At 41.0% G+C, this 12079-nt stretch overlaps 2 protein-coding genes across 4 annotated transcripts in view; one reads left to right on the forward strand and one right to left on the reverse strand.

Moving 5' to 3' along the window:
* Nucleotides 1-1207: 1207 nt before the first annotated feature.
* Nucleotides 1208-9943, forward strand: gadd45aa (growth arrest and DNA-damage-inducible, alpha, a). Of its 3 annotated transcripts, none has more exons than XM_085139867.1 (4): nucleotides 1208-1280; nucleotides 2411-2512; nucleotides 2632-2857; nucleotides 3128-9943. In XM_085139867.1, exons 2-4 carry the CDS (start codon nucleotides 2412-2414, stop codon nucleotides 3239-3241), a joined length of 441 nt encoding a protein of 146 aa, XP_084995993.1. In that variant the 5' UTR covers nucleotides 1208-1280; nucleotide 2411; the 3' UTR covers nucleotides 3242-9943. The 3 variants fall into 3 exon arrangements, with proteins under 3 accessions (XP_084995993.1, XP_084995991.1, XP_084995992.1); XM_085139865.1 differs by lacking the exon at nucleotides 1208-1280 and adding an exon at nucleotides 1701-1878; XM_085139866.1 differs by lacking the exon at nucleotides 1208-1280 and adding an exon at nucleotides 1892-2324.
* The window catches only part of gng12a (guanine nucleotide binding protein (G protein), gamma 12a), a 32439-nt gene continuing 28759 nt past the window's right edge, over nucleotides 8400-12079 (reverse strand). Inside the window, exons 2-3 of the mRNA XM_085139868.1 lie at nucleotides 10867-10975; nucleotides 8400-10085 (exon numbers count right to left, since the gene is read on the reverse strand). Coding sequence (XP_084995994.1) covers nucleotides 9960-10085; nucleotides 10867-10959 — 219 coding nt within the window. The 5' untranslated portion in view covers nucleotides 10960-10975 and the 3' untranslated portion in view covers nucleotides 8400-9959. The remainder of the gene's footprint in view (nucleotides 10086-10866; nucleotides 10976-12079) is intronic.

A 12079-nucleotide genomic window follows, 5' to 3' on the forward strand; every position in this document is an offset into this window, starting at 1 on the left:
TCACTTGTGAACAAGACCCCGAGATACCTAAACTCCTCCACCTGGAGCAGCAACGATGCTCTGGTGGAGCATCGTTGCTGCTCCTAAATTTCAACATCATTAATATAAATGACACTGAAGATTACAAATATATTGAAAAACCAATGGAAAAGCTAAATTATTTTATTTTCAACTATAATACAAACCCAGATTTTAAACATTTAACAGGATATTAATCTGGTTTAAGGGTTTCTTAAATTTGGCTTTAAATTTCACAACAAAACTTGTATCTGAATACAATTTTTAATAAAATAAATACTACTGTTGTTGGTTTGGAAAAGTGATGTAAAGGTGAGCTTAGCTACTACTAGCTTACTACATTTAACTACATTTAACCAACCAAAGTTTCTCTGTAATTACATTTTAAATAATAGTGGTCATAGTAAGGTTACACTGACAATCATCTCTTTCCCATTTACAATTAGTCCAAAATGCTGCAGCCAGATTACTGACTGGAACGAAAAAGAGAGATCTGTGTTAGGAGCCATATTTGCGTGTAAAGCCTTTAAAAAGTCTTGCAACTGTATATGCAGTATGCTGTGGCCATATATTCCCTCAAGACCATTAAGGTCTGCTTCTCAGTCACTTCTGATCATCCTGTGGTCATAGCTTATTTCAAAACTCTGGGGTGACATCAGTTCTCTGTCAAGCTATATGAGAAACTGATGTCTGGAACTGTGATTGGAGGATTGGTTGCTTTCAGGTTATTTCATGTAAACATTGTGAAAGTGTGTGGCATAAACCCATTTATACTATTTTGTTTTACTGTAAAGCACTTTAGTTTAAAATTTGCTTTAGAAAAATAAATATACCTACTTACTTTTAAACTGCTGTAATATCTCAAATATTGGGAAAATTGTAGGCAACCAAATCTTATGTACTCTATTATTTTATTTTTATTTTATTTAGTTATTTATTTATTTACTTTTGTCTCTCCATGATAAAAGAAAATTCTTACTTTAGAATCAAAGCTTAAATCTAAATGAAACAGGAAGGGATGGGCAGTGCTGTTTTGCGAAGGAACCGTTGCTTTAGTAGCTCAGGTGATGTAAGTGGGTCACAAGAGTCAGCTTGCCTCCACTCGCTGGTCTTTCTCGCGCCAGTCCTTTTAGATCTCGCGCGCGGTTTCGGTATGTTTTCGCACGCTCTACTGTCGACCAATCAGAGGGCAGCTTTCCTAAGCGGCGTCCCGTTGCCATGCAGTTGTCCTGAGGTCCGCTGTGTCCTGTCCGGGAGTGAGGGTGAGTTCTGCAGCAGATTTTTCACACTGTATTTCATTAAACACTCGCTTTCAGTGATGAAGTTTTAAACTTAGCGTGCAGTTTCGTGTCGGGCTGCTCTAACGTTGCTTTACGTCATTGTATCATCATAAAATCATACCTGTGTTGGACACGGTTTGGCTTCAGTAGTGGGTCACCGGCAACATTAAGGCTAAAGCTTTGTACATACATACATACATAGCTGCAGCCAGGTTAGTGAGGAAATATGAGTGAATAGTAGTTTTGTGTAATTGTTGGGAGGTCAGCAGACAGCTGTCGTTGCGGTAGTAACCCGACAGGAGACAGACACGCCTGCTGTCCTGTGTGTCCAATCCCACAGCAGGAGAATTAGCATACCACCAATGGTGAGAGCCGGGCTTTCTCTCGGACTCTTATAATGTGAAGTTGCCAGATTTATCTCTCAGTTGCAGCACAGTGGAGTAAAGATAAAAAAAGTGTGTGAAGTCGAGAAGACACTAGGATACCTCACCAGCACTGTACTGTTTGCGCTAAAGGTGGATTTGGATTTTATGTACAACATGACATTTGAGGAACTAAGTGCGGATTACTCTCAGGAAAGGTAAATAATTTGGATTATTTGTATTTTAAAGCTTGCTGTGGTTTATGTGCAGCTGATCGCATGCATTAATTAGATAAGTGCACGATAAAGATAAATCCGGGCGGGGGGGTTGCCTGTAGCTGCTGTGTGGACGGTGTTTCTCAGCGAGCTGTCGGTGCTACAGTCCGGTGTTTTTTCAGTTAACCGCTCCGGTCGCGAGCCCCGGTCTCCACTTAGCTAACGTAGCTGCTGCTGTGTGCTTTTAGGTGACCGAAAAACACCAGACTTCTCACTGGAGAGCTAATTAAAGCTAGTCAAAGGGACTCAAACCGCAAAACTGACAAGAGTTAGCTTGTTTTTTATTTTTAGTGGTTAAACAAACTTTGCACGGCTGTCAGTTGTGCTCGAAGTCAGGGAATACCGGCTGGTTAGCTAAGAGTCCGGTTAGCTAACGCTACCCAGACAGAGTACGGTGGGGTTTTCCTTGGGTTTATGTGTGTGTGTGTTAAAACTGCTGTTGCAACGTTTGTTAAAGTCAAACTGTGTGTTGCAGAATGGACACGGTGGCCAAAGCTTTGGAGGAAGTCCTCACCTCTGCGCTGCCACAGGGAGGCATTACAGTCGGCGTCTACGAGGCTGCCAAGTCGCTTAATGTGTAAGTGCAACTTATCTGTTCTGAAGTTTGTAACAAGTTGCCCCTGTGTGAAAGCAGCCCATGCAGCATGTACATGCATGAGCTCATAGACTAACAGCGCCTCTCTCTCTTTCCCACAGAGACCCTGATAATGTGGTTCTGTGCGTCCTGGCTGCAGATGAAGAGGACGTTAAAGACGTGGCCCTGCAGATCCACTTTACTCTCATTCAGGCTTTTTGCTGCGAGAATGACATCAACATCCTGAAAGTCAACAACACCAGGCGCCTGGCACAAATATTGGGTGGTGGGGGAGGTGGAAAACAGAGCGGGGGCGAACCTTTGGACCTCCACTGTGTCCTTGTCACTGTAAGTGTCTCTTCCTCTATCTATGTGGTTTTATAGCTAAAACCATAAGAATTTTGTGCACATGCCTGAAACTCTTACTCATATGGGAAACATGTCAGTACTTGTTCTTGTGAATTTAGTAAACATGAATATGACTCCTCCCTCATGACTTCTGAGGAATCACAGTGGAGGAAAATACCTTGAATCTACCAGCACATACAGGAACTATCTGTACTTTGAAGTAAACAAATGAACAGGCATTTACATACTTTTGTTTATATATATTTTTAGAGCCCACATTCTACATCATGGAAGGACCCAGCTCTGAGCAAACTGAGCAGATTCTGCAGAGAGAGCCGCTGCATGGACCAGTGGGTACCCATCATCAACTTGCCTGAACGATGAACTTTAACCAGCGACAAAAATGTGTCCAGAGACGAATTTTATCTGCACACAAAGAGAGGTGTGAACCCTGATGGACACAGATTACCATCCAAAGATCAAATTCCAAAGCACTGCTGATTTGGGGGGGAAGAAAATTCCTGGAAGAAAAGAGGGGAAAAAAAACCTTGCTGTCTGTATGAGGTGATGTATTTAAAGGATGAGGAGGAAAAAAAGCAGGGGGTTGGATTTTCACAGGACTGTTTGGAGTTGCGTCTGTCAGCCTTGGCAATCGAGATGAGGCGGCGAGGTTCTTGTATCATCACAAGATGGAAATGGCATGCTTTTTTTTTTTTCTTCTTCTTCTTTTCTTTCTTTAAATGTGACACTGGCTGGACACAGTACAGACGGATACTATCATGTGTTTGTTTGGTAAAGGACTCTGTGACGGAGAAGTCAGAAAAGTGTGGGGAAACCAGAACGCGGAGCCGTTGAGTGGACCAAGGCCTCGGCCTCTCTCTGCAGAAACAAAGCACTCGTTGAAACACTGGACCTACTGCAGTTTCACTTGTTTGATTAAAAACTGTTAATGTTCACTTTGCTGTTGTGATAATTTATATTTAAAAAAGAGAGAAAAAAAAGGGAAGGGCTACACATCCAGTGAAGACATTCTGTGTATCTAGTGTTTCTAATACCAGCTGGCTTCTTGCCACAAGTGAAATAGTTCCTTTGTTACTATTAAATTATTTCTAATTATATTTAAGTGTATTTATGTTTCTTTTTTCTTTTTTTTATATATATAAAATATTTGTAATATCTGAATACGAGACACTTATCTGTATTGGTGTCAATAAAAGTATTTTGTTTTTGGAACAAGAACTGCGTTTGTTGATCTCTCCTTTGCATTTCTGGAAATTTTAGCAAAGCCGAGCTGAAATGGGACCTTTAGCAAGTGGATCACATGTGGATCACAGGGGTCATGTTGGCCTCAGTGCCATCTCTGAGCTGAAGAGAACAATAATCCTCGCAGCTCTCTCTGCTCCAGCTTCTGCCTCGGTCAGCAGGACCTTGCTCATTCATCCAAACAGGTTCCCGTTTCACCAATACTCTGATTTGTTGTTGGCAGTTTGCATTTTCACTAGCTGACTTCCTCAGGAGGGGGGGGGATCACGTACCACACCATTTAAAAAATTAAATAAAATATTGAGAACTATTGCAGGTCTCTTGAGGGTTTGCTCAGAATACGCTGGCTTCTCCCCTCAGGACCAATAATGTGCAGAGAGTCCTTACTGGAAACAGGAGTGGAAAAAAACTTGGAGCGTATTCTAAACAAGGTTTTGGCACGCAACCTCGTGCAAGATGATCTGGAGCGCTCCCGCCACCCCCTCACCCTTTCCCTTCCCAGCTATGTCACATGCAGGTGATCTCTCTGGAGTTGAGTTTCGATGATGTCACAGGGCTGGAGTCAGGCGGGCAATCCCCTTCTAAAAGTGCACAGTCATAATCACGAGAAGGGCAGAAGCCTGTCCTTGAGTTGCACAATCCAGTTCAGCCTTTGTGTGAATTATTTACTGCTGCTCAACTTGACTGGCTTGCTTCTCTGTAGTCAGAGTGAATTTATTAATTCTTTGCCAGTTTGGTGGGTTTTGTGCTCTTCTTAAATCTCACAGTTTGTGCTGCATATAGCAGAGGACTGGACTTGAAAACAAAACCCACTGCCTCAGTAATGCTTCAGCTGTTTTTACTACATCACCCAGAAGCCTCCACTGCACTCAGAAATGCAAAGTGCACTTAAAGCCACTCCTAAGTGCTACCTAGATCAGAATGTTCCCCTGCCCTAGAAAATTTCCCACAGGCCCTATGGTTTTACAGTTTTAGCTGGCACCGTGTGAAAGGTCGCCCGGCTTGTGACTGCAGGAAGTGACGCTGACTGATGTAACGTGGCATCTCTGTGATGGAAAGAGAAAGGTTATTTTAAGATGTGAGCAGCGGAGGGCTGATGTAAGCCCTGTAATACCACTTTTGACTTCCTTTGAAGTTTATGCTGGATGTTTTTCCCTTTTCATGATCGGCACCTGGTGGTCGTGTGCTACTGCAGGGAAAAGTTCACTGTTGTTTAAACACAGAGCAAAGTTCAGTTAGCTGCTGAGTCACTCTGAACATCGAATATTTGGCTTGTGCTGACGTAACCTAATATCCTGAGGCAGTAATATAATGACTTGAGATTTGAACGTACTGTGCGCCGTCAAGATCAATTATCATTTTAATAGGTGCATCTAGCCAAAAATCAGTGCTGTTTAACCCAGACTCAGAGAGGTGTTGGTTCTTCTTTATGGCTATGTAAGGCTTTTTGATCAGGCTGCGTTATACTGAGATGCTATCCTAATGGCAAACAAATTAATATCAACAAGAGGAATGTTATTAATGGACACACCTGTCACAACAATACATATCAGCTGCACAACTGTATGAATATGACCCGTGACACATTTATCAGCACTGTTTAAACATTGCAGGGATGTTGCACAAGACTTGATTTACTCCAGCCAGTAAAGTGCTGTCCTGCTCTAAGGATTTTGCGTCACAGGGGGACGACTATCTCCTCGAGATGAAGTGTCAGAATATAGACGGGATGGACGATTACACCCTGAGGTATTTAGGAGTTGTTTCACTAACTGTGTGGGCTCGTGGAGCTTTTAAGCTGGTGGGTGCATGACAGCCAGAGCAACAAGTGAATCGGAAAAATTAGGTCACATCTATGGAAATGGTAAATATTGATAAGGTACATTTCACCAGTCGCACCTATCAAATTTCATGCTAGTTTAAAGTTGCCCTTATGTTTCATGAGCTCAGCTATAAGCAGTGGTGGAAACTTACATGACAGTCCCAGTTACATCGGCATTACCAGTTTAAACGTGGTTTTCAAAATAAAAGCCACAGAGAATTCTAGGAATGTAACAGATGCTTTGAAGTCTGATTTATTTTCAAAAATAAAAGCTTTCTATTTCAGTTTTCCTATATTTTGTTATATAACTTTAAATGGCATCTCAATCCATCTTTTTTAGCGAAAAAGCTGTGCAGCTTTTATAGTAGCAACAACCCCACCGTAATATTTCCAGAAATTGCATACTCTAAATCACTAAAACTAATAGATCGCATCAGGAGTTTCAGCATCATCATTTTTATTGTCACATGGGGCCCTCATGAAAGTTCCTGCAGAGTTTTACACAGCTTTGGTGTCAGTATGCTGAATCATACTGACTGAGAATGCCTATTAGTTTATAAGGGCATGCTGGGCCTTTAATCATGTTTGTATATTCTAATCTTATCATTGTTAAAGAAACTGACGCTGTTATATAAATGAAGCCAATTAGAAGTTTCTGAAATGTTCCAAAGGAGGAGTGTTGATAACACGAATAATAAAGTGACTGACATACAGGCAGCACTAGCGTGAAAGTACTCTATTATTTGCAGCGCTGTTTATGGGTGAGTTGTGCATTACATGTTGTAACTCAAACAGGAAAAGTACAGATTAGCTGGCAATGGAGAGATAAACATGCAGCTGGGACTACCAGAGGAACTGAGGTGCAACTGCACTCCACACCCTCCATCATCCAGCCTCACCCTGCCCTTCCTCCCACACATCAGCACATTCCTACACACTGACACTGTAACTGCCAGGACAGATTTTCACAGTGGGGCACATGGTCAGTGAGCTACCCTGCCAGCCGCTGCCCCCCCTCTCCCAACCCTCACATTGCTGCACAATGACAAACTGGGATTACTGCAGTGGCCTTCAGGGGCATTCATGCCTACAGATGTCTGTAAAACATCTTTAATGGATGCTTTAACATGCCACCCCACCAACAAGTTTTTAATCTTATCATAGCTTTGTCAACTTGAAATGGGCCTGTTTTTATTTGTCTTATGTGTAATGTTACAATGGCAGATGCTAACTGTAATAAGGTCAGGCTTCAGAGTCCAATGGTCATCTCAAGCACGCAACGCTGGCTGTAAGTACATAAGCCTCTGCCACTTTCTGTTTGTTTTGTTTATGAGGGCCAGCCAATCAGAGGAAAGCCCACTATTTTTTTTATTTTTGTTTGTTTGTAAAAAAGCACTATTTTCAGCTGCAAATCTGCAAAGGTACTTTAGTAGAGTCGGTTAATAAAAACATGGAGTTAGAAATGAGAACAGGTCCCCTCTAAAGTTTCCATTACAAGTCTCTATTTTTAATAGTCTGTACAATACTAACGACACTCATGTTTCCTGCAGTGACATTTGATCTCTGAGGGACGAGCACCGTGAGAAAACAAGAGGAGAGTTTCGCCTGTGTAGCTTTTGAACAATAAATAATAGGTGACATTGTTTTGGGTTGTTTGTTTTTTTTCATCACTACGTGGCTGTATGTGTGAGAACTGTCACATCCAGCCCTGTATTTCTGCAGTTGTTACAATAGCTGACAATATGCCATTCCTGTATGATCTTCCCATTGTGTGGAGCAGAAAACGTAAAAAGCTCTGTACCCACCAGCTGCCATGAAACAAGGTCAGAGAGACCCAAGAGGCCACCAGCAGAGAAGAAAAACAGACTCTCAGGCTAAGCAGGCTGTGCCCCAAAATAGTTACTATCCAAGAGTGGTGGAAATCAGAGTGTTGCACTTTCTATATTTAGCTTTGCACACGGTTTTTAAACTGCCCTGGTGAGAGGCCCGAGGTCTCTTCTCTCCCAAGTAAAAAATACACACATTTCTAATGGGAGGAAGTAGCACCAGATAACACTATGGACATGAGAGGCCAGCATCGGGTTTCTATTCTGCATAAATCTCATCATGGATAGTAGCAAGGCTATGCAGCACAGCACGTTTATTGAGATATTAGTACAGTAGTGGACTGTAGGAATGCTTCACTTTATTAATTTCAGTTAAGTCTTCATACAAATGTTGGAATATTAATAAAGACAGTTATCAAAATGCAGATTTTGACAATTAAATTAATCTATAAATGGTACAATAAGGCTGTTACAGAGTCACTGTGAATGGACAGAAATTAGGACATGGCAGTGGTCATCTGAATTTTTTCCTTAGGAGGCATACAGGACTCGTTTATTGCAAGTAAGAAGAACTGACAGCTTAGACAAAAATCATAAAAAATAACAATACCATTGATAGTAACACTAGATCTTGCTGATTTGAAGACCTGAAAGTACCCTTTGGAGAAGACAACAATACCAAAACTGCTGAAAAGCGGAGCACCTGGTAAGTGAAACACAATTTTAACAAGTTCTGCTCGTGACATGTAGACAAAACCCGATGGCACAATATTGTTACAAATCGCTTTCATCCCACAGATAAAAATTGATAGAAACATCTTTAAAGAAAGTACTCCCAAGTTAGAATGTTCTTCATCATGCAAGGCAAACATAAGTAAGGCTTTAGAGTGAAGAAGATTTGAATTAATACTATCTACTCTGTCTTTTTTTTCTTTCTTATTGTAAAATTCACCATAGCAGATATTTTTCTCCCAGCAAATCACAACATACAGCACATGCCAGACCGACACCCTCCATCCCCACAAACACAAAAGTGGAAAACTAGAGCAGTTTTAAGAGAGTGGTTTAAAAAAAATAAAAAGTAAAAAGAAATCAACGCACACACATTACGCCCACCTGGTGCCAAAACACTTAAAGATAATGATGTGCACGTTCACTTGACTAAGACACTTGTGATGAGCGAGCAGGCGGGACTGACACTGAGTAAAGATCGCTAGCACGTTTTGTCGTGAGCATCCTAAAAATAACGTACCGAAAGTTTTTACAAAGGACGGTTAAAACAGTCAAATTCAGACACCATTAAAAATATTTTTAATATGCAGTGTCATTGGTTTTCTTGGTCCCGAGGTTTTCATTACACAGTGTTGCTTCATGTAAATTCATGATTATCTTTGACCAAAGGTGTTTATATGGAATGAATATCAACATGACGGTTCATTAAATCAGCTAAAGGAAACACTATACAAGGTAATTATACTGCAAGGAGATTTTACACTATCAGATTACAGCTGTAGTACCAGAGAGGAACAGACTGAACTGAGCTGGATGCAGATTATGCAGAAGCAGCTGGGGGCTGCTGCAGCTGGGATGGGTTGTAAAATACTTTGCATTACTGGAATGTAACACTAAGTGTTACTGCTCCAATCCAAAATACATCACGGTAACATCTGAGCAGAACCTGCCCCTGAATTTAGTAATCCAAACCGTACAATACCGGTGGCACCTCTTTCTGAAGCTCTCACTGTTCTCCTTGGATGACACACTTTAAAGGGTAGGAGGGACACTTTGGCTGCATGAACCCATTTAAGGCAAACCAGGGAGACGAGTAACAGTCGCTGCCCACCGGAGATGACGTTGTGCACATATCAGGAAAGACCAAAATCCATCATTGAGGATTGCAAGTGCTGTTGGGACATTTCGACAAGGATATCTGCTTTGATATTACGTACTTGGAGGCAACGTATTGTTAGTGGTTAGAGCTCAAACTGAAGAATGGGTCAATATTTTCAGTGAATAATACAGGGCTGCTGGAACAGGCACACAACACATGGTTTCTGAACACATGGTAATGATTCGATCCCAGTCCACTCCTCCAATTTCTCCCAACACAAAGAAATACAGGAACATTAATAAGCCAAAACAAACAAACACACAAAAGAAAAAAAAACAGATAAAGGCTAGGTGACATCCACTACAATATAGTGCAGGGTTTTTTTTCCTTGAAGGGGTTGTCTGAAGCAGGGATGCCCGTAAGGAGAGGGTCATTTCTGGCGTGTTCGGTGCAGTAGTTCATAAGGTCTGCAGAGGCCTTGGATACCTGTGGAAACAATAAAAAATAAATAAATAAAAAACCCCATCACATATGAATGGCGAGAGCTTTTAATGGATGTCTTTGTTGCAATGCGTAAGCACACAAAGTCAATCCATTTGTAAACACAACACATATTTATGTACTGCTCAACAATTATATGTTCAAAAGCTTTGGATCTTTAGACTGGTTTTAGAGTACGGCATCACATCTATTTGAGATGAACATGTGAAATAGGGATATCCTTAAAAACTCTAAGCACCACTGTATCTGAATATGTGACCATCGTGTCTGTCTCTGCCAGGTTTGATGGAGTAAAGACTCTGAAAAAGGAATACAAATTACTAAACAAATTGTAATTTGTATTCCACAAAGTGGCTCAAATTCACGAGTTATCTCCAATGCTATTGCTTGTGTAGAAGCAACAACTTTTAAGAGAAGCAGTCGTGTGATTGGCTGGATAATCCCATGTACACACCTCACATTTGACCAAAAACAACAACAAAAACAAACAACAATTTTTCCCCACACTCCATTCATATGTTATTCTGCAGAACATAAACATGTTTTTAAATGTGTATTTTATTTGTTAAGGTATCTCGTAACATTGAACATGAGCAGTTCACTACACTTTGAGCCATTAATTCAATTTTATTTTATTTATATAGTGACAAATCATATGTAAAGAGAACATTACACCCCCCAGAGCAAGCACCCCTGGACCATATGTTGTTGGTGGAACAGATACATAACATAGAACAGGAGAGGTGGCTTGAATGAGGCACTGTACCTTTATCCTCTCAATGCTCGCCTCTATTCTCAGCTGGTTCACCGTCCGTCGGGCATGGGCGATGTTATTGGAAGGGTGAAGCTTTGAAGACATCCTGGGCGATGCAACACTGCAAGAAAGAATGGAAGATGACTGGATGAGGAGGAAGAAACAGACAAAGAATGCAAATATGTTTTTGGTAAGAATGCACTGATGTAAGAGGCCATAGTTTTGTTTTCAGTTCCTGCACTTCTATCGAAATGATGATTCCAGTCACTTGGCACTGAACGTGTCTCAGGTGTTCATCACAAGCTATTAAATGATTTGACCTTATGTAACGCATGTAATGTGTTGCATACCAACAGCTCTATAGCACACAGACAGGCCAAACATCCACATTTCCTTTGAAATATGCAAATTTTGTTTTGCCGGTGCATACTTGCAGCAAAAGTATGTGAGCTGCGCACACTCTGCTAACTAAGACAGTTCATGAAGATCAGAAAATGCATGATGTGTGTGTTTGCACCAAAGGCTACAAAGTGTTCAGAGTTTTTCTGATAATCATTAACACACAGAGCGAACAAGCCCGGACATAATTCACAATCCAGCTCCGATGTCGCTCTTGTGCTCTCTTGCTTCCTTTTATTGCCACGTGTCTGTGTTTCCCATAAAAACAGACTTATTTCCTGTAACATCTTTGCATAACATACAGATGCCTTCTTGTGACACACCTTGCTTTGACCAAAACCTTTCTCAGCAGAGAACAGGAAGCCTAAAGTACAGCTTCTCAGAAGTTTGTGTCGAAAGTTTGTGCAAACCGTGACGTTTATTTTAAATTAACAAACAGTGTGCGTGAAATATATAAATCAATCAACCTGTATGCAGTTACAAAAAGGCAATGCTTTTTCATTCAGGCCTTTTAAAAGTTGCCTTAGAGCGTATTTTTGGTTTTTATACTCTAGTTTTAGCTAAATACCTACAGGGCTCTATTTTCTGCTTTGCAGAGATACCCTGGTGTTAAAGCACAATCTTTACTGATTTAGAAACATGCAAACAGAAAAATACAAACAAGTATATTATTATTACTATTACTACTGTGTTTATGTTTTGGTGCACAAATGCTCCAATTACGGCATCCGCTCTGAATGGGCACAGGATTGTGTAACGAGGCCTCGGTCACAGTAACTGTAAATGATACAGGAAGGTGCTGTAAACGAGACACACGTGAACTTGC

This window comes from Neolamprologus multifasciatus, chromosome 18 (genome assembly GCF_963576455.1).
Source record: "Neolamprologus multifasciatus chromosome 18, fNeoMul1.2, whole genome shotgun sequence".
Classification (NCBI taxonomy): Eukaryota; Metazoa; Chordata; class Actinopteri; order Cichliformes; family Cichlidae; genus Neolamprologus; species Neolamprologus multifasciatus.

Excerpts from the sequence above, each read along its gene's own strand:
- gadd45aa (XM_085139865.1), top strand. The coding sequence starts at position 1,829 with ATGTACAACATGACATTTGAGGAACTAAGTGCGGATTACTCTCAGGAA. Across the intron at positions 1,879-2,410 it reads GCGGATTACTCTCAGGAAAG|AATGGACACGGTGGCCAAAG; the intron begins GTAAATAATTTG and ends TGTGTGTTGCAG. Across the intron at positions 2,513-2,631 it reads GCTGCCAAGTCGCTTAATGT|AGACCCTGATAATGTGGTTC; the intron begins GTAAGTGCAACT and ends TCTTTCCCACAG.